Source organism: Coenobita brevimanus, chromosome 98 (genome assembly GCF_032717465.1).
Source record: "Coenobita brevimanus isolate Jiangsu-jjx chromosome 98, ASM3271746v2, whole genome shotgun sequence".
Taxonomy (NCBI): Eukaryota; Metazoa; Arthropoda; class Malacostraca; order Decapoda; family Coenobitidae; genus Coenobita; species Coenobita brevimanus.
The window spans coordinates 25,011,479-25,034,545 of record NC_137051.1 but is presented as its reverse complement, the minus strand read 5'-3'; the positions used below and the strand labels follow the sequence as shown (position 1 = coordinate 25,034,545).

At 40.0% G+C, this 23,067-nt stretch overlaps 1 protein-coding gene across 1 annotated transcript in view; it reads right to left on the bottom strand.

The window, feature by feature from the left end:
- Positions 1–248: 248 nt before the first annotated feature.
- The window catches only part of LOC145414000 (histone-lysine N-methyltransferase SMYD3-like), a 182,570-nt gene continuing 159,751 nt past the window's right edge, over positions 249–23,067 (bottom strand). The window contains exons 12-13 of the mRNA XM_080283569.1: positions 4,730–4,985; positions 249–275 (exon numbers count right to left, since the gene is read on the bottom strand). Coding sequence (XP_080139695.1) covers positions 249–275; positions 4,730–4,985 — 283 coding nt within the window. The remainder of the gene's footprint in view (positions 276–4,729; positions 4,986–23,067) is intronic.

The following is a 23,067-nucleotide window of genomic DNA, read 5'->3' as shown; positions in this document are numbered from 1 at the left end:
ATTTCCAGCAATTTATAAAGCAAATAAAAGTTCATGGACACATCAGAATTCTTCAAGGACTGGCTTGACAATTACTTTGTGCCTGCAGCAAGGGCACAATGTCGGAATGCTGGACTACCTGACAATTACAGTATTGTCATTATCTTGGACAACTGTTCTGCACGCCCTGATCCTGAGATTCTCATTAAAGACAATGTCTATGCTGTGTGCATTCCACCAAACTGTACATTGCTTATTCAGCTAATGGGCTAGAGTATCCTGTGTGCTTTCAAGTGCTGTTACAGAGACAATTTTATGACAAAAATACCTGAAACATACAATAATAGACAAGGAGTTAGGTCTTTTCAGGAAGAGTTTACAATCAAAGATGCTACCTGGGGTGCTGCCAAGGCCTGGAAACTCAAAAAGAAATCTTGCAAAATGGCTGACACACACGTGGCCTAGCATAGTGTTTACTGATGATGACAATGGATAAGAAAATGACTTCACTGGGTTCAAAGTCTTTCTAGAAAAACAAATCAGGGAAATATTGCTAAAATATGCTAAAGGACTGGACCGTGAGGAGGGGAAAATACTAAGTGCTTGCCGGTTAAAAGATCAAGTACCTGTACAGCTATTATTCTATCTATCTATCTACTGCTAGATGCCTTAATTCTGTAATGAGAGGCCACAAACAAATTGCCTCCATGTCACTCTGTCTCCAGCCATTTCACTGCCCTTCTCCCAGCTCACACCCCTCTCTCACATATCTCTCCACTCCATCCCTCCACCTCATCCTCGGCTTCCCTCTTCCTCTCTCCCCCCTCCACCTCACTCACATACACTCTCCTTGTCAGTCTCTCACTCTCCCTCCTCTCCACATGGCCAAACCACCTCAGTGTGTTTCTCTAAATGCTTCCTATTGCATGCACATCCACACCTCCACACCACAATGCTCTTTCACTTCCTCATTTGTCAGTCAGTCTCTCCATGTGAGTCCACATGCTCCTCTCAAATAACTCATTTCCAGGGCTCTCATTCTTGACTTGTGTCCCTCCAGCAAGGTCCAAGCTTCACTTCCATATGTTAGGGCTGGTATCACAATACTGTCATGCAGTAACTTTTTCACTTCCATGCTCACTTCCCTGTTTCTTTTCATTGCTTTCAAAGAACCAGCAACTTTTCTTCCTTGCTGGACCCTTTCAAGCACTTCACCCTCTAAACTTCCATCCTTACTCATCACACTACCCAAGTACTTAAATGAACTCACACATTCCATTTCCTCATCACCCAACCTTACTGTACATTCAGTGACTTCATTTCTCTCGAAGACCATAACTTTACTCTTTCCTATATTCACCTTAAATTCCGTTTCTTACACACTCTCCCAAACTCATTCACCAGGCCTTGCAGCTCCCCTTCATCTTCACTTAACAACACAGTATCATCTGCAAATCAACGGTACAGGGAGTTTCCATACACTGCCCTCTCTCATTAGGGCTGCTCCAACATCCACTACCCTGTCTTGTATCTCTTTTATAACCCCATCCATACACAGTTGAACAACCATGGAGATATGACACATTCTGTTTCAATACGACCTTCAAACAGAAAAATTCATTCAGTTTGCTATCCACATGCACTGGAGCTTTAGCACCCTCATGCATACTCTTCATGGCATTCAACAACTTCCCATATACCAGGTACTCCATATATTCTTAATACTTTATTAATTATCAATTAACTATAATTAATATAATGTAATTCATAAATATAGTATATATACAGTAATTAACTAATTCAATATACAGTTATCTCTCCAGTACTCTAACACAGTTAACTGATGTTGCCAAGGTTGTTATTAAAAAAAATATAACAATAAATAAAATAATCTATCTATAGCCAGATGCCATAATCCCATTAGGGGTGACCGTTTAACTTTGAGTTAGTTGTTTTAAAGGGAGGGGCATTAACCCTTTGCCAACCCACCAGCTGACACACTGGGAACACGTATTGGTTGGTTATATGGTTACCACCCAGCACTGTAAATCATTACAAAGGCCAAACTGCTATTGGTCATTCAGTCAGTGTCATCTGTTTCCCTCACACCTCTTCCAAAAGTACCCTAAACACTGTACTAACACAAAAAATATGAAATGTACTGTACTGCATGCACACACACACACACACACACACACACAGTTATAAGAGACAAGTAATCTTGATGGAAAACTGTGACTAGTAGAGTGCCACAAGGCTCAGATTTGGTTCCCATTATGTTTTTGATACATGTAAATGATATCCCTGAATGCTTTAGCAATTATAAGATTATGTTTGCAGATGATGCAAAAATAATGAAGAGAATTGAGAATGGTGACAGTTGTGGAGTTGTAAAGTGTTTTGGATAAGTTTTAAAGTCAGTGCCAGACTTGAAATTTGAGTTAATGGAGAGAGAGAGAGAGGAAAAAAAACACGACCTACAATTAACAAGAGGCAAAAGACCTAGTTATGAGTATGAAAAGGGAAGAGAGAGGATCTGCAAAGCAAGGGTGGAGAAAGATCTTGGAGTGACCATACAGGATAAGCTATCACCGGAGAAGTATATAAACAAGATCACTGGAGGGTATATGCTGGTAGACTGATGGCTAATATGAGAGTGGCTTTCAGCTATTTGGATGAGATGAAAGTGATAACTGTGTCCATGATAAGAATGAAATTAGAATACGTGGCAGTGATATGGCCATCTCATTTAAAGAAGCATGTAAGAAAATTTGAAAAGATACAGAGGATGGCAACTAGGATGCAACCAAGTTTGAGGGAACTGCTTTATGAAGAAAGACTGAAGCTGAGGTTATTAAGAAGAGAGAGAGAGAGGGGAGATTTGATTACGATGTTTAAAGAAGTTAGAAAACTGGAAAAGATAGACCGACATGATCTGTTTGTGGAAGATGATGGAAGGGTAAGAGGACATGAACATAAATTGAAGCGCAGATGATTAAATGATGTAAAAAAATTTAGTTTCCCAAACAGAAGTACAGATATTTGGAATAGTTTGGAAGAGGAGGTAGAGCTAGCATATAACATCTGTATCTTTAAAAGTGTTTAAAAGTAGACTGGATAATTTAAGATACAGAGATGGGACAACACAAGCTTAGCTCATATCCTGTATATTGCAACTAGGTAGAAACACACACACACACACACACACACACACACACACACACACACACACACACACACACACACACACACCAGAGTCTGATTATGATTTGTGGTGGCCTTGGGGCACTGCATCTTGTGGTGGCTCCCCCTAATAGACCAAACACTGAAGATGCAAAAAAGGCTAGAAGTCCTGGAGTATGTGATAACTCCCCGTGTTTGGGTTCAAAGCTCAGCACCATCCACAAATAAATATGGTATTACAGAGATGAGTCTGGAGTGTTTTCTAGGCAGGTACACTTAATAGTTTTCCCTAATTTGTACATCTTTCCCATCACAAACAACCACCACGTTTCAACTATACCTGGTCTACACGATACACACATCAGTGTCTGATGTTCTATTGTAGGAAAATCACTCTGACATGTGGGACCCTGTCTTTTAATCCATTTCCTTCTCTCTCTCTCTCTCTCTCTCTCACACACACATACACACACACACACACACACACAAACCGGTGACCGCACTACAAACAACGCAATACCAAACAGACCAGTGTATAATTATGACGTGGGGATTTTATTCCAGTGAACTCCAGATCATTTATTCAGCCAATAGTGATCCCTGATGCCAAGGAGTCAAAAGATGACTGAAGACATACAGAACCTTCAGTGTCTGCAGAAAGTCTAGTCCTTTACCTAACTTTAAAAAAAAAAAAAGTTATAAAACTCTCCATACACAGGAACCTAAGTATATTTTGTGGAGTAAAAATATAAGGAATGTGGTCTACGATTTCAATCTGAGCTAATGGCAAGTCCTAGTAACAGGTACACCAAATAAAACACAAAATAAAAACTGATGATCTAACACTTTGTATTGTGGAATGTTTTAATGTCTGATACACCTAAGTGTAGCTCTGAGTTCTACAAATCTGTTGACATAACACAGCCAAGTAAGGGTTCTCAGTCAGTGATACAGAAAGGAGAGTTCCAGTTAGCATTCAGGTTATTTTCTCAAATGAGGATGATATGACTTACTGAAGGAAATATCTTGGTCAACCTGTACAGCTAATGAGAATATGATGCATTACCATATCAAGACATATTGCACTGATCCGACATTAACCACATGTTGGCAGTTTGACCTAAAAGTCTGCAGTCTTGTATAAAATGCATGTTGCACATATGGGCAGCCTTCTGACATGTAATCTGTTTTGTGTCAGAACTCTGACTGACACACTGGCAGACTTGAATCACCAGAATCTACATGCTGTAGTGTTGTATGATGTATGAATCAAATATGCTGCATTAAGAGTACTGGTAACAGTAATGTACCAATATATGAGCACTCTTACAGGGTTATGGCCAGTAGTTCTCTTACAGTCCAACAATTGGTTGTATTATGCCATTACTAACTTATTTTAGCTTTGATGATATATGGTCTCTGGTATGATTTTAACTCCAATCCAAACAAAGGTAATAGAAATACTGACCAGTATCCTCAACCTGGATAACATTTATTACCTGCTGCTCTACTGGGTAACTATCTCCCACAACCAAGATTCCCCAGGCCACACAGTTTCTCAGCTTACCAGAGGGAGGAGGAAATCCCTACGATTTTTCTTGCTGGCTGCTGCTCGTAGCTGTAGCTCCTCATGTGCCTGATCCACAAGTGGTACCAGCTCATATGTATAGAGACTGTGTTTGGTGCCATGGCTTATCTTCAGGATATTCTGTGCCTCAGTCAGGTAATGCAAAGCCTCTTCCAGACGTCCGAGATACACCAGAATCTTACCCAATTTTAACAGCATCATGCCAATGTTGGGATGGCGTTCTCCATAATAAAACCTGGATCATGCAAAAAAAAAAATATATATATATATATATATAGATATGTAAATTTAGTTAGCATAAGATGATAACAAAGATTTTCAAATGCTGTATGTATGTTCTAAATCTGACATTTTATCAACAAATTAACCTCTTCGTGCAACATGGCGCATCCATTATACATATCTATCTACAGCCAGATGCCATAATCCTGTAAGAAGTGATCACTTGAGTTACTCGTTTTATGGGGAGGGGCACAAACCCTCCGCCAACCCACTTGCTGACACATAGGGTAACACATATGAGTTTGTTATGTGGTTACCATCCAGTGCTGTTAATAATTTTCTAGGGGGGGGGGGGAATAATGATGCATACTGATGCAAACTGCACCATATAAAAAGGCTTCAAATCTTTGGCAGAAAGTAGATTTTCAAGGGATTTGTGTCAAAGTTGGATGCATCATAGATACTGTACTGGCAACTCACTAGCATGTCATATGTCATACCACCGTGAGAAATTATCAGTACTATCTCAGCAGTCGGGCATTGAGGGGACAGCAAAATTTAGTATTATCACCGCACAACCCTTATATTTATCTACTGTATGAAATAATGATGTGTACTTCAGTATTGTAAAATGTAATTTCTGCCATACTATGAACGGAAAGCCATTACAGTGAGTCTTCGAAATATGAAAACCCGAAGTATGAATTTTTGATGGTACGAACACGATGAATATAGGACAAAATCCACAATACGAAAATATCTGTCTCAATGATATGAAAATCGATACGAAAGGAAATTCAGAGATAGCCCGATTATCCAGACTATATGGTGTGAAGAGGTGCCTGAATAGTCTGAAATCACAATTAATCCGGCAGAAACAAAACACAAATGCTGTTAGATTGATTTATTTACCAGTAAATGTACAATGAAAGACACAACTATCTTCCCAGTTCCGTCTGAAGAAAATTTACACCAGGCGAAATACAATGAAAACCCTGCTTCTACTAATGTGTGTTCCAAATAGTTCAATTTTTCCACCCTATTTTCGTCAGACTTTGGGAAGATACTTGTGTCTTTCATTGTACACTTGAAGCAGCAGCAAGACCTTACCAATTCAATTCATAATCCTCCAGCTTGTTTCTGTAATTTTCTGACAATTTTCCTTTTGGCAAATTACTTTTTCTTGCTGAAAAATCTCCTTCCTGTTATTATCATCACTTTTCCCTACGATTGCTTCCAGCGCAGTGGAAGAAACTCATCGTGCTCAAACGTGGACATCATTTCCCAATTTCCCAACTGGAGGTTAGGTTAGGTTATATTATTAGGTACAGATAAGCTTCGTTGGGTCTGGTTAGTACTTGGATGGGTGACCGCCTGGGAACACCAGATGCTGTTGGCATCCCTACGTGTCAAGTGGGGTTGGTGGAGGATTAGTGCCCCTCCCTGTAAAAACAATTAACTCTAAGCCGTTGGCCACCCCGTTTGGGATACATGGCATCTGGCAATGAATGAATGAATGAAGATAAGCTTGGTTAGGCCAGGTTTAGTTAAACACTTAGGGAAGAACAGTCCTTTCAGCCATTATGTTAAGGAAATAAACAAGAGTTGTCACACCAGAACAGCTAAAAATGACGGGAAACAGATTTAACAAGAAATGTTTACTGTATTTACCAACCCAGAAATAATATGAAAAATATAACAGACCATCAAGAAGAACTGATTTGGTAAGGTTCTTTCAATGCTTAAAGTAAACCATATGTTTAGCCCCTCAATGACTGTAGATTCAGAAATTTGCGTGCTCCTGTGGTCGGCCTTGGGACCATTTTTTCAAAGTTCTAAAATCAATGTCTTTTTCTTACATATGTGACAAGACTTGTCTGGCACACCTGGCTTTTATTTTTATTTATTTATTTATTTTTTTCCCCTAAACCAATCCTGTGATCTGTTATGATTCATGTAAGAATTAATAAAATTAGGATGCGTGTTACATTAGCATGTAAACATCGGCAACAACATCTGGGATGAAGTGAACTGTGAATGCCTGAGTGCTGGGATGGTAAAGTAGGGTCCTGTAAACACACCAATGACCTTCGTTCCCTTCTCATAATTGCTCGCAGTTTTTTATAGCTCACCCTAACTCAACATCACTGACACCGGTACAGTAAGGCGTTGTTCAAGGCCAGCATCTAAGAAAGCAATAATGGAATACATTATTGTTTTTATCAGTCCTCTCTCTTTCACACATACACATAAGAATGAACAAAAGAATGAGCAGTAAAAGTACACTAACTTTAAGGAGCAGAAATAACTGTGCCCAGTCGGTCTGAAATATATTGGGGAAAGCGATACTGAACGAAGAATGTAGAACTGAATGCTAACCTACGATAACATATGGGACGAAAGAGTAATTTTTTTTCTGATTAGGAAACATTTTTGTTCCATATCGGCTCTTAAAACTGTAAAACCCATAATCTTCCGTGTAAGCATACAGCCTAAAGACCTTACCAATTCAGTTCATATTCATCTAGTTTGCCGTCTATATTTTCCTAACTATTTTGAGAGTGGTAAATTATGTTCTCTTGCTGAAAGAAACTTACTCAAAATTACAGCGCATGTAACATAAGCATGCTTGGGATGGTAGAGTAGGGTCGTGTAAACACACCAGTGACTTTCGTTCCCTTCCCATAAATGTTCGCTGTTTTTTATAGGACGCCCAAACTCAACCTCACCGACACCGAAACAGTAAAGTGTTGTTCAAGGCCGGCAGCTATGAAGGGGTTAATGGAATACTGTATGAAAAATTCAAAATGGGCACGGTGCACAGCGCTGTGCTTGCTTGCCAAGAGGAAACGGATTAACCCCTCTCTGGTAAACAAATTTTCGCGCGCTTCTCAGTTGAGTCCACATCCCTCCTCTTGTTGCAGCTTCACTGTGCATGAGGATATTTTCGCAGCTCTTCATCTTTTCGTATTGTTTCGCCGTGCCTTCCAAGTGCCCTGCATCATCTCCAGCATTGGGGGAGCCCGCTGCAAAGAAGCACCAGCACCGTACTATGACTCTGGAAAGGAAACTGGAAATTATAAGACCCCATGAGGAGCGGCAAGGAGTCTCGGAGACTGGGTGTGCTTTAGGCCTTGCAGCTTCCATCATTGGGACTGTGGCGAAGAAAAAGGAGATGTACAAGAAAGAATATGGCCACCTCCTTCTCTACAATTGTATACAGGTATTGCTTACTTCAAAATATGGGCAGGGGGTAAAGATTAGGTGGGGGGTCTGAGGGGGGTCCTGGGACACATCCCCCCATTTATATGTATACAGTATTTCAATAGGGAAAATCGTTCCGATATACGAAATTTCGAATTACGAGTTTTTTTTGGTCCGTATCCCTTTCGTATACCGAAGACTCACTGTATTCAGTAAAACCTCTTGAAGTCAGACTAATGAGACTGTTCACAAACTCAGGGGCTGCCAGTGATTGCTGGGTAATTTAATTAGCAACATGATCAACTACTCCCAGTCTGCATTGTCGTACATTTTCTTAAATCCCTTCCATGACATTTAGTGATGAACAGTACATAAATTATTCAAAACTGTAATCACGGTTATTATAACAGCTTTCTGTATATGATTTACTAGTTAAAACATTACAAAACAGTTACTAGAATGCATAAAACGAAAAGTAGTTCGTCAGCATTCATCACATAATGTTACAAGTCTTGCTGCCTGTTTAATTAAAAACACTTAGCATTTAATTATCAAAGAAATTAATGTTTCATCTCCTCCTCAGCAAGGTTCCCCTGTCCTGCAGCTGCCAACATTTCTGCCATCCATGGTGGGTCAAACCCCTCAAAATCATGCAGTGGTGCTGGAGTCTTGAGGATTCTGAGATGTCTGCACCACCTTCTGTTCATTGTGACAATGAACATTTTCTTTCATGCTTTTGCCTAGTTGAAAATGGTGTCCCTGACAGTGTCATTTTTAAAATTTGCAGGGTTTTCTTTCCCCTGATGTCCTCATAATCTCCTGGTCCTCAGTCACAATGAGGCATTGGTTGGAGGTAGCGGTTTCTGTTGTGCCTCTTTAAACTCCACAGTCCCCTGAGTCATAGGTTGAATAAGGGCAGTCACGTTGGCTAGTAGGAACAAAGCTTTGATTCATCTATCTTTGCTGCAGAGTCAGTAGAGGAAGAATGGGCTAGTGCATTGTCCAACAGCAGCACTGCCTTCATGTCATCAGGACTGATGCTATACCCTTTTATGGTGCTGTCTCATGGAAGGGTCAAAGCTATAGGGGAAACGGTCTTGAATGATACCCTCAGTACACCATGCAGACTTGGTCCCATGGTACTCCACAGGAAGCTTGGCCATGATGTCCTTGAGTGACTTACATTGCCTGCTGTTACCTACTATGACTGACTGTAGGTGATAAGATTCATCAGTACTGGCACAGGCCAGACTGGAGATATTCCTTCATTATTTCATGTCCTGGAGTTTTGCCAATATCTTTCCAAGCCTGGGAATTTTGAGGACGAGCATGGCAGAAGAGCCCAGTCTCATCAGCATTGTAGATTTGCAACTCATGCAAGCCCTCACCCTCCATCGACTTCCAAAGATGCTGGACGACACGGTTCCAAAACATCAACATCGCTGCTGAGCATCTACCCAGTTGTGGCCTTGTTTACAATGCCATGGCGCCTCTGAAACCTCCACAGTCAACCATCACTACACTTGAAATTTTGAACTCCAAGGTAAGTAGCAAGCCTTTGTACTGCATGTTGGATACCCAGGCTATGCACAGGAACACCTTCAGCTCGCTCCTGCACGTATCACATATACAGTGCATTGCCTAGTCTCTCACTGGGTAGCTTCCTGCTCCTGAACACATCCCTAGCTTTCTTCATGCCTCCACTGTTTTGTCCTTGGCCTTCAGGATGTCATGCATAGTCAACCTGACTAGGGATGCCTTTGCTTGTGCCATTCCTGTATGCCTTGATCACTTCTGTCTTCCCTGCAAGGCTTAAAAGCTTCCTCATTGTTTTCTCACTGGAGGAAGGAAAACTAGATTCCTTACGAGAAGCCATTTTTCACATTTACTATGGAGTAACACTTTTCACATTCAAGAGACATGAGATGCAGAGGTAGTGATGTTAACAAAACGAAAGATGCAGCAAGACTGACACTGACCACATGCAGTACAATGTCTCCACCAGCCTCTGTCCCACCCAGGCCTACACCAAATAGCCCCCAAATAGCCCAATGTACCACCGTTTCCCACCCACTCCTCCCCCGCCCAACCCAGCACATGCGGGTGGGAAAAACTGCTGCCAGCATTGGTAACCATGTTTTGAGTCACACTGTGTGCGGGAAATGATCCGGCGAGCCCACGCAATATGCTCCAAGTAACAGACAGCAAACATTAAATGCAAAAAGGTGTCCAGTGGTAGGTCAGCATGATTTTCTGGGGGTCCCTCAAAGTGTACATTAAAGCCTATATCCATCACTGCTGGATACTGTAAAGCAAGGGTCTACTGTATACTGTACTGTGAGGGGTGATCTTTGAAGCAAAATTATTTACGGAAAAGTATGAATTACGTGATGGGAAATACAGTAGGTTGCATTAACTTTTAAAAATTTAGGTTAGGTTTGGATGAGTCAAAACTGATGCAGGCAATCTATGATGGTATCCATCTGTCTTCAGCACCGTTGGGGATTGTAAATATCATTACAACCATAAAAATAATCAGAAAATATGGAAAACAAACTTTAAGAATAAGAAGTGAACTGGTAAGGCCTTGCTACTGCTTAAACTAAACCGTACATTTACCCCAACAAATCTACATTTATGGCCAAGGTGAGTGACTCGTCAAGGGTTCGACAAGGTATGTATACCATCTCCTCTAACCTTCTCTCAATCTCTTTGGAGCTACCATGAAACCCTTCAAATTCTGGTGTATCAGGATTCTTCCTAGATCTAACCTTTGATGAATGTTTGGGTGCTGCTCCGGAGAAACAGGTGGACATGGTTGTTATAAACAAAGTCTATGTGAGTCCGTTTAAGTACTTGGGTAGTGTGAGGAGTAAGGATGGAAGTTTAGAGGGTGAAGTCCATGAAAGGGTAAAACAAGGAAGAAAGGTTGCTGGTTCCTTGAAAGCAGTGATAAGAAACAGGAAGGTGAGCATGGAAGTGAAAAAGTTACTACATGATAGTCTTGTGATACCAACTCTAACATATGGACATGAAGCTTGGACCTTGTTGGAGAGATACAAGTCAAGAGTGAAAACAGTGGAAATGAGTTATTTGAGAGGAGCATGTGGAGTCACATGTAGACAGACTGACAAATGAGGATGTGAAGGAGTGTTGTGGTGTGGATGTGATAGAAAGCGTTAGGAGAAACACACTGAGGTGGTTTGGCAATGTGGAGAGGATGGAGTGAGAGACTGACAAGGAGAGTGTGAGCAAGGTGGAGGGGGGGAGAGGGAGGGGGAGGCCAGGGATGAGATGGAGGGATGGAATGGAGAGGTATGTGAGAAATGGGGGTGTGAGCTGCGAGCAGGGCAGCGAAATGGCAGGGGACAGGGCGACATGGAAGTGATTTGTTTGTGGCCACCCCTTACGGGATTGAGGCGTCTGCAATAGACAAACAGACTTTGTTATCTTACCGGTGTTTTGTGGTCAGCTGATTTTTAGAATATCTGCATCTTTACAATACAGATCTTCCATCTTATTATTTCTGAATCAATTGATGTTTAAATTAATATGGAGGCATATACTCAACACAAGAATAGCTCTCCTGTACCACAAATTAGATAAATGTTTGTGCTCCTTCCAACTCATGTCCCATCTCTCTCTCGTGTGTGTGTGTGTGTGTGTGTTCTTACCTTACCTAGTTGTTCGTACTTAGTTGTATCTTTACAGGAATGAGTCAAGCTCGTACTGTCCTGTGTTTTGAACCATTTTTATCATATATGTCTTTAAATTTATAAACTGTTTTGGCACACACCATTTCATTTGGTAGTGCATTCCACTGATCAACTGCTCTGTTTGGGAAACTGAATTTCCTTATGTCTTATATCACCTCTCTGTTTGTACAGTTTTGTACAGTGTTCTTTTAGTGTTGCTTCCCAACAGGTTATATACTCATCTGTCTCTTTTCTCTTTTCCTGTGATGCAGTTATATAACATAATCATGTCTCCTCTTTTCCTTCTTTCCTGTAATGTTGGCAGGTTTAATTTTCAAGTCTTTCTTCACAGCTTAGGCCCTTAAACTTGGTGCCCAACTTGTAGCGGTCCTTTGTACACCCTCTCAAAAAAGTATCGGCACTCTAACAGCACATATCGTTCTGAAACATGGATGAAGCATTGTGATATATGGGGCATCCTGTAATTATTAGTGCAGATATTATATTTCGTAATTATTAGAACTCAAACTTGCAAAAAGCTTCACTTACTGGGTGGTATATGTGTTGAGGCAACACATTTATAGACTCATGTGTGTCTGCAGAAGTTGCTCATTTTCACAACTATCTCACCCAACGGTGCCGATACTCTTTTGAGGGAGTGTACCTCTTCAATCTTATTTATGTGTTTTTTGGGATGTGGATTCCAGACTACTAATGCATACTCCAAAGTTGGTCTGATGAATGATGTTATTATCTTTCTCAGCATGTCTTCATTTGTATATGTGAATGGTATCCTCATACTAGCAAGCAGTGTGTACATATTCTTTACTTTTTCATTTATATGGTCAGTCATGATAGTATGTTATTGATAATCACTAGTAAATTGTTTTCCCTTTCTGATGTGTGTAGGGTTGAACTTCCTAACTTACAGTACCCAGTCTGGTCTTTTTTCACTTTTATCAAAGTTTATTACCCTCAACCTTCTCTTCACAAGGACAAGGAATGACACCAAAACTGCTGTCTTGAAGATGTCGCCAGAGGTGAGATCCTCCATTGTAGAACAGGGCAATTACATCTATGTGGATCTTACAAGATGCCGCGCTTTCGACAGATTCTGGGTTACACAGTGTCATCACTGTCAAGGCTTTGGTCATACATTTGAGAGATGTTCTAGGAAAAGTGATGAACCTAAATGTGTCTTTTGTGCTGGAGCCCATAAATCGAAGGACGGTAGTAAGAGAAATTCTCCCAAATGCATCAACTGCTCCTCTTTAAGACAACAAGATGCTAATTCAAAGTCACAGGTGGTTGCCCATTTTGCTTCAAGTAGAGAATGTCCAATTATGATTTCTCATAGGAATAGATTGATTGAGAACACCAATTTTGACCATTCAAAAAACTGACTACATCCCTCTTGAACCAGTTAAGGATGGGTCTTTTAAATATTCGTTCCATCCGTAATAAGATAGACTATATTAATGAAACCCTAAATCAGCACGAGCTTGACATATTGTGCTTGACTGAAACCTGGTTGTATGAGTCTGATATCGATATTATTCGTAATGCTTTGCCTAAGACACATTCTATTATTAGTATTCCCAGGCCTGCTGCTGACTATCTGGGAGGAGGCGTAACATTCATCTATTCGGCAACACTTGCAAACGTTTCTCTCATTGACTCAGACCTGACCCCATCATCATTTGAATTTATGGAAGTATTAATAAATTTCCATCAGAATACCATTAGAATTGCAATTGTCTATCGACCAGGTCATCCGGGCAGAGACTGAGGTTTTATGGAGGAGTTTGGGCAGTTTCTTGAAGGGTTTTCTCTTAAACCTGGAGGACTTCTTGTTTGTGGTGATTTCAATTATTGGGTTGACAGTCCAGAGTCAAAACCATTTTCTTCAGAATTCCTTGAGTTGATCACCCAGAACAATTTTTTCAATCATGTGAGTAATCCAACTCATGTCTCAGGACATGTCCTTGACTTGATCTTGTCCCCTGTTGGTTGCAGGCGCGTATCAGATGTGGAGGTTGACTCATTTGACCCCCTCATCTCTGATCATGCTCTGATCACTCTTAGTTTTGGTGTCCCGAAATCCCCTTCATATAAAAAGGTCATCAGGTTCAGAAATTACAACAATGTTGACCGCCAGTTGATGTGTTTTGAAACTGATCAACGTTTAAACTCCATCGATTCTTCAAGTCTTTCTTCTGGTGAATTGGTTGATATTTACAACAACGAGCTCAGGTCAATTTTTGACCATTATTGTCCTGAGGTAGTAAAAACAATCACTGTACGTGATAATTCTCCGTGGTATGGTCCATCCATTAATTCTTTGCGTAGACAACGTAGAAGGGCAGAGCGTGAGTGGCGCTTGCAGCGGACTGAAGTAACTCGTTTGCGTTATGTTTTTGCGAGAAGAGCAGTCGTTCACACTGTAAAAGCCCAAAAGGCTAAGTATTATCAAAATAAAGTTGATTCATGTGGTGGTGATAAAAAAAAATTGTCTGCAGTTGTGAACAATTTGGTTGGTCGGAGGAATGTAATTGTTAAACCAACTTCTTTATCTGATGCCCAATTGGCTTCTGATTTTGCTTCATTTTTTACAAGTAAGATATCTCGCATAAGAAGTGATTTAGATAGCAGTCTTCCTAGTGAAGCGTACTCAGTTGACTTCCAGCCACGGTGCACCGGGGATCATTTGCTTTCAACATTTCATCCACTAGATGTAAACAAAGTCAAATGTTACATCAGAGAACTTAATAAAACATTTTGCTCACTCGATCCATGTAACATGTCACAACTGCCTGATGTGTATGAGCATGCTGCAGACTTTATCTGCAACATAATAAATAGATGCTTCTTAGAAAGTAATTTTGTGCAGTCTGAGAAACGTGCTTTGCTTAGGCCCCTAATTAAGAAACCTGGCCTTGATGTCGAGAGCATGACAAATTATCGTCCTGTCTCTAACCTGTCTTTTTTATCCAAGATTATTGAGCGGGCCATACTCTACCAACTCTTACCACTACTGGAACACAACAAAGTTGTTCCTGTTGTTCAATCAGCATACAGAAAATACTATTTGACTGAAACTGCACTAACAAGGATTCAGAGCGACTTGGTGGCAAACACTTGTAGTGGGATGTCCTCTCTCCTAGTTCTTTTGGATCTGTCTGCAGCTTTTGATACAGTAGATCATAAACTATTGTTGGATGATCTGTATTTTTATGGCATTCGTGATAGTGCCCTTTTGCTCCTTAAGTCGTATCTGTTGGACAGATCTCAGAGAGTGGTTGTTGATTACGCTAGCTCTGATTCTGCTCCTCTTCTATTTGGAGTCCCTCAAGGATCAGTTTTGGGTCCAATTCTATTTACTATCTACATAAGTAGTTTATCGTCTCTACTTGATGCTCATGATGTGTCCTATCATTTTCTACTTGATGCTCATGATGTGTCCTATCATTTTTATGCTGATGACACCCAGCTTTATGTTAAGATGTCAGATATCAACGATACTAAGATAAAGTTTGAATCTCTAATGTCTGAGATTAAGATTTGGATGGCTAAGAGGAAACTTAAGCTGAATGATGGTAAAACTGAGATCATCATCATTAGAGGAAACAGAAGGGGTGATGACACTGACAATGCCCTGACATTGAACATTGGCGTGTCACAGCTGCATCCAGTCAGTTCTGTTCGAAATTTGGGTGTTTATTTTAATTCTAAGTTAAAATTACAAAGAACACATTAATCAGGCTGTAAGAGGGTGTAACTTGCATATCAGAAATCTGTACTCTGTGAGAAGATTCCTGAATAGACAGTGCCTCTTAACATTGGTCCATGCAGTGGTCTTGTCTCGTGTTGATTATTGTAATTCACTGTGGGTTGGTCTTCCAAATAATATACTAACAAAAGTTCAGTCTGTGTTGAACAGGGCGGCACGGCTTATCTTTGGTCTCCTCCCGAGAACCTCAACTACCCCGTGTCTGATTGAGTTGCATTGGTTACCAGTAAAGGCTAGAATTGAATTTAAACTGTGTCTTATTACATTCAAGGTTCTTAAGTTTGGTGAACCGAAGTATCTTGCTGAATTGTTAAAACTCCCATCGACACGCCCGGGTGTGATGTTACGCAGTGAAGATGATTCCTTGCGTCTTGATGAGCCAGGAGCCATTCACCAGTCATCTTTCTCTGATTGTTCTTTTGCAGATAGAGCCCCTAGATTATATAACAGATTGCCATTGTCCATAAGACAACTCTCTACTGTTGAATCCTTCAAGAGACAGCTGAAAGCCTTTCTTTTTTCAAAATGCTACGACCTGGAGAGAGGTACTATGACGGATGATTATAGGGTTTAATTTTTGCCACTTTCATGTATATATGATGTAGCTTGTATTATATACAAGATGTGTCACAATTCTTGTAATTGTAAAAATAATGTATGTGTGTCGAGCGCTAGTGAATTCCCAAAAGGAAGAACTGGCGCTTTTGAGAAAAAAAGGCCAGATTATTATTATTATTATTATTATTATTATTATTATTACACTGAATTCCATTTGGCATTTATTGCTCCATTCATGAAGCTTATTTAATTCCTCTTGTAGCTCTATGCAAGAGTCTGTGTTTGTAATTTCCTTTTGTATTTTTGCATCATCAGCAAACATATTTAGGTAGCTTCCATTTTCAATGTTGCTGTCTATGTCATTTATGTATGATAAAAATATAACTGGCACCAGCACCGAGCCCTGTGGAACTCCACTTGTCAGTTATCTCCATGTTGAGTAACTTCCTCTTAGCACTGTTCTCATTTCCCATTTATTGTACTGAGAAAATCTTGCATCCAATCATACAGTTTACCTTGGATTCCTCCCTGATTGTACAGTTTCCATAAAAGTCTTTTGTGTGGTACTGTCAAACGTCTTCTTGAAATTCAAATACAGTATATGCTGTCTACCCAGCCATCTCTTTTCTGTATTATTTCTGCAACTCTGTCATAGTAACTTAATTGGTTAGTAACACAAATTTTCCCTTTCTAAAAACAAACTGTCCTTCTGTTTCATATTATGTTTTTCCAGTTGATTTACCCCAATTCTTCATATCAGTTTTTCTCTAACATCTTGCTTACAATGCTGGTCAGTGATACTGGTCGGTAGTTATGTAGAGTCTGTCTATTTCTTTTCTTGGAAAGGGGCGCAAAGTTTGCTTTCTTCCAAATATCGTCGTTTCAAGGATTCTCTGAATATTAATTGTAATGGACTGCATAACTCTTTTGCACATTCCTGTAGACCCAGCATGAAATCTCATCAGGGCCATTGGTTTTTCTCCTCATTTCCTCATCTCTTCCTGGACTTCTTGTTTTGCTATATGCATATTTGTTAATATGTGTGGGCATGATTGCTCATTTTCATCTCTTGCAAATCTACTTTCTTCAGTAAAAACTGACTGGAAATTTTTGTTTAGTACTTCACAAATATCTTCTTCACTGATACAGATTTTCCTCTCATCCATGATGAATTGTATTTTATCTTTAACTTTTGCATTGCTCAGTATGTAGCTGTAAAACAACTTCGGCTGATCAGTACTTTGTTTTACAGTGTCTTCCTCAAAATGCCTTTGAGCTTCTCTTCTTATCTTTGTAAAATAATTTCTTGCCTGCTTGTAGCTGTTACAGTATATGCTCTCTAACATGTATGTCGTCTGTATCTGATCCACAACAAATCTCTTTTCTCTTTTGCATTTTTACAGTCAGTATTAAACCAGTTCTTTATCCTTATTTCTGTGTCTTTGTGCAATGGGACATGATTGTGGACTCCGGTTTCATAAAATTCACAGAATTTTTTATATATAACAAAAATAACATTTATATCTTGTCCTCTTAGTTCCTTTTCCCAATCTATATCGCTGAAGTACTGTACTTCTTTAGGTCATGATAGTTGCCCTTTTTGCAGTTTAGCCTCTTTTTGTAATTTCCATTACCTCTAACTATATCATATGCTATCCTGAAATTGTATCCTAGTACTGCATGGTCGCTTTTGCCGAAAGGGGGGAGACATTAAATTGTCAATTTCATTTTCTTGCCTAGTAAGTATGACATCTAATAATAAGGGGTCTTCTGATCCTCTTTTTCTGGTGTTCTTCTTTATATGTTGTGTTAGAAAAAAATCCTGTAAAAGATCCAAAAGCTTTTGATCCCAACAACTTTCATGGCATTTTACATCTAGGTTATCCCAGTTTATATCTGCGATAAAATCTCCTGTTAGTATAATTCTTTCAGATTTTTCTTCCATTTTGTATAGTAGGGTTCTTAAATTCTGAATTATCTTTTCTGCCAGGTCTTCATATTCACTTCTATCCCATGTGTTTGTCTTGGGTGGTATATATAAATATGCCACAATTATTATCCCTTCTGATGTAATAATCTCTACTGCAACTAATTCTACTTGTGAAGGTATGTCTATTTCTATCTCTTTTACTTTTCTCTGTTAGTATCATAACTCCTCCGCCAAATACTGTACTCATCCAAATTTAAAGAGTCGTTTGATATCCTCGAGGTTAATATTGTTTCTATTAGACAAATAATATGCCACTCATTTTCTATTATATAATTTTTTATCTCTAATACTTTGTATACCATTCCATCTACATCTGAGTACATTAACCCCTTAACCGCGGGGCGTCACTTTCGTGACGCTTGGGAGCAAGGGATCATACCGCGGGGCGTCGCTTTTGTGATTCTGTGTTATTTTAAATTCACCCGGGCTTCCAAGTGGGGGCTTGTATCATCTATCAGTACTGCCAATGTCCAACACTAGTCAGCACTCCTAATCTCATCTGTACTCCCATCCATTGTTGACAATTTAGCCATTTCTCCCCGTTCATGACTCCCCTCCCTACCCCTCCTCCATTACCCTATCCTCTTGCCTGCCTGGCCGTGCTACGCTAAGTAAATCTTCCCTGGAATTTTTCACTGATTTCATCCATTGAAATACGCCCTATGCCCTATTCTTATACCAAATAATTTATACAAGAAAGAAATAAGGTAAGTGAGAGTGCCATACACCTGGAATTGGCTAATTATCACCTGACAACACTTCACGTGCACTCGTTCGCTAATTTTCGCTATTTCCCCTTGAAATATGCCGTATAATCTATTTTTGTAATAAATATACATATAAGGAGGGAAGGGAGAAGCTTAAGTGATATTTCCATTCACCTGGAACTACCTAATTTATAATGTATTGTCTAGATTTCCTGCCAATCATTTCATTGCTATAAATAGCTGTGTCAAGAGGCTAAACATTGGCAGTACTGATTTCCCTAGGTAGGCCTCCACCTCGGCCCACCCTTATCAGTTCACTCTCATCTTCCAGTGTGGGGGTACGTCTGTTCGCTCTTGCTAGCTTCAGGGCCTTTCCACCCATTCCACCCCCATGCAAAGGGCCCTGTGACCTTTACCTCCTACTAAACCTCGTGTAGAAAGAGGTAAAGGGCTGACAATTGATAAAAGAGTAACTACGATCTTTCTATTGAGTAAAACAGTGCAAGTGGAATTGTATATAATGTGTAAATAATGTGTAAACAGCAAGTGAAAGTAATGAATGTAAATATACGTGAACAGTGGAAAATAGTTTTATAAGTTACTTCAAGTGACAGTGCATAACACAGTGTAAATAAAATAGAAATGTAAATAACGTAAATAAAATAGAGAACGTAAATAGAAATGTAAATGAGTAGTATTATAAGAATACGAGTATATACCATAGGAGTAATGAAAGTGAAAGTTTCACTCTAGCATGTCTGAATACTATGAGTTATGAGAGGGAAATTGAAAGTGACATTCACTCTCAATGCTAGTATACAGGACGAGAAAGTGAATGCTACGTATTTTACTGAAAGAAATTGAATCCCTACAGTGACAATAAACTAATACTACTGAAGGAAACTTATGGATAAAGACTGTAGATATACATAAGTGTTATATAGTAATAGAAATATAAAGTGTGAGGGGTTTTATGAATAATAAATGACAGAGTACCAAGAGCGAACTAGTGCAAGTGCGACAGTCAGACGCACTCGTAATTTTCATTGCTTTCACAGTTGTTGTTTTTTTGGAGTATGGATCCCAAACTACTTGAAAATCATAGAGTAGTGTTTATAGTGTTAATATCTGGCTGTGGTAACCATATTACGGGTTGTCGGGAAGTGGAAAGTGGAGACTTCGTTACCCAACTTCAGAGGTCTCCACAAGTCCTACGGTAACCGACAAAGGCTCAACAAACATTCCAGGAGAAAGCTGAAGGTATGTGCCATAAGCATATGTAATTTTAATATTCTAGGACTAATAACTGATTTTTGGCAAATATTTTTTGAGAGTGTGTCGGAGCCCGAATAACCCCGCGGCACACGCAAAACATTGGTAAACATGCCCGCGATGTAGGGGTTAACTTAGCCATATTGTTCACATATTTGACATTGGTTGAGTCTACTATCTTGCTTTTATTTAGTCCCTGCTGTTTATGTGCCATTTTTTTACTTGCAATCTTACTAAAGTACTTTGTTTGTAAAAAAAATTACTTCTCTCTTCAAATGATCTTGCATCATTCTTTCTTTGTAAAAAAAATTACTTCTCTCTTCAAATGATCTTGCATCATTCCTTCTTTTTGCTTCTTCCCTCTTTTCCTTCAGTAATCTTCATTCCTCTTGAGTTAGGCACCTTTTTATCCACACTTCTTTGTATTCCTCTGATTCCTTTATTTGTTAGCATTTTTCAGTACCTCTTCTTCAGTGTTCACACTATGGTAGGTTACTTTCAGGGGCCTTGACTTCTCTCATATTTCCCTAATCTCTTAAATTCCTCTACACCTTTCTCACAGATTACGTCTGATACTACTTTCAATGTGTTCATTATATTTATCATCTCCTTGTTATCTCTGGTGATTATATTCCTTATTTCCTCACCATTACCAGTGATGACTATAGATCTGTTAAATCCCAGCCGTTTCCTTTATCAGCCTTGGGTTCTTCCTCTCTTGTCATGTCTTTTGCTTCAGCCTTGGTTTTTAGATCTTGACTTGAGTATAAGTGGTTGGGGAATGGCTGGGAGAAGAAGAGGTGAGAGGAGGGAGGAAGAGATCAGTAGGGTGGAAGTAGTGGAAGCGATGAAGATCAAGATGGAGTGTGTGGTGAAATGCTGACGTATGGGGGTGAGTCTGTTGTGGAGTGGATATGGAAATTGTGTAGATTGGCTTGGGAAGATGGAAGGGTTCCAGAGGATTGGAAATCAGGTATAACTGTTCCTTTATACAAAGGAAAAGGGGAGAGAGAAGTATGTGGTAACCATAGGGGTATTTGCTTTCTTAGTGTGATTGGAAAAATATATGGTAGAAAACTCATTGATAGGGTTAGGCATATAACAGAGAAGCTAGTTGGAGAAGAACAAGGGAGATTTAGGATGGGAGAAGGGTGTGTAGATCAGATATTTGTTTGGGAGAAGGGTGTGTAGATCAGATATTTGTTCTAAGATGTTTAGTGAAGAAGTATTTAGAGAAGGGAAAGAAAGTGTATGCCGCTTTCATGGACTTGGAGAATGCTTATGACAGAATAGATAAGCAAGGTAAGTGGAATCGTTTTGTTTAGTTTTTAAAGGCTCCAACATGCTGGCATGTGTCGGCCTTAGTCACCTAATGGCGGCTCTTCACGCTGCACGATCCATTGCAGCCTCTCTGTTCAGTCTTTTAACCCTAAGGTCACAATTAATGACTTCGTCCCATGTCTTTCTCGCTCTACCCCTCATAACTCAACCCCCAATATTAACACTTCTCACCTTCCTCACCCAATTATCATCTCCCATCCTCTCCACATGTCCAAACCATCTCAATCTACCTCTCCTCATCACAACCCCAACCTACCTCATAACTCTTCCATCGTAAACTCAGCCCCTCCAGGCCTTGGACGCAGGGACGCACTGCACATCCACCTAATCATTGTCATTTCTGTACGTCTGAGCCGGCGAATATCTTCCTCCTTCACTGCCCAGGTCTCACTACAAAACAGCATTACACTCCTAACACATGCTGCATACAAAGACCCCTTAGCACATAGGGAGAGCCCTCTCAATGTCAGGAGAGGCAAGAGCTCCCTGAACTTCTTCCAACCACTTCTCACCCTAGCCACAGAGCTAGCTCCAGCCCCACCTCCAGCACACAACATGTCTCCCAAATAACAAAACTCTACCACACACTCAAGAGATTCACCAGCAAGTTCAATCATTTCACATCTGACAATCTCCACCTGCTCACCCCGGCATGCCGTACACATAAAATAGGCATTATCTCGCAGTCTACCTCTGATACCACTACATCTCTTATGCACCCATTTATCATACACACCGCACAAGATGGAATTACTTCCCACGCCCTTGTGGCAAACTGCACATGGCCATTCTCCCTCATCTTTGACAGTACCGCCACCAACCCTAGATATCATCACTTTTGTTTTATCTGCATTTACCCTTAAACCCTTTTGCCCCATACCATCTCTCCACTTCCCAAATCTTTCCTCCACCTCCCTTTCGTTCTCTGCAATCAACACCAAATCATCAGCATACAACAACTCCCACAGGAGTCCGTTTCTAAAGTCACGTGAAAGGGCTTCAAGTACCATGATAAACAACATGGGACTCAAGACTGACCCCTGATGCACACCGCCATTCAAGGAAAACTCATCACTTAAATCTCCATTCACTCTCACCTGGGTGTGAGCACCCACATACATGGCCATAACCACCTTAACCAGCCACTCCTCCAAGCCAAGCTTTCTCATTGCCCACTTCACCACCTCTCTAGGGACTTGTCAAAGGCCAAAGGCCTGTTCCAAATAAAAAAAAACAAAATAAAGATCCCTTCTCCTACCAATATATTTTTCCTGAAGCTGTCGAACAATGAATATGGCATCAGCGGTCCCCCTACCTGGCATAAACCCAAACTGCATCTCATCAATATTCACTCTTTCTCTAATCATACCTTCTAGAACTCTCTCCATTACCTTCATCTGATCTAAAAGCTTTATACCTCTAAAATTTCCTCTTTCCAAGGCATCACCCTTCCCTTTATACACATTTACAATTACGCTCTTCAGCCAATCATCTGGGACAAAACACTCATAAAAAATCCTATTTATCAGGTCAGTGAC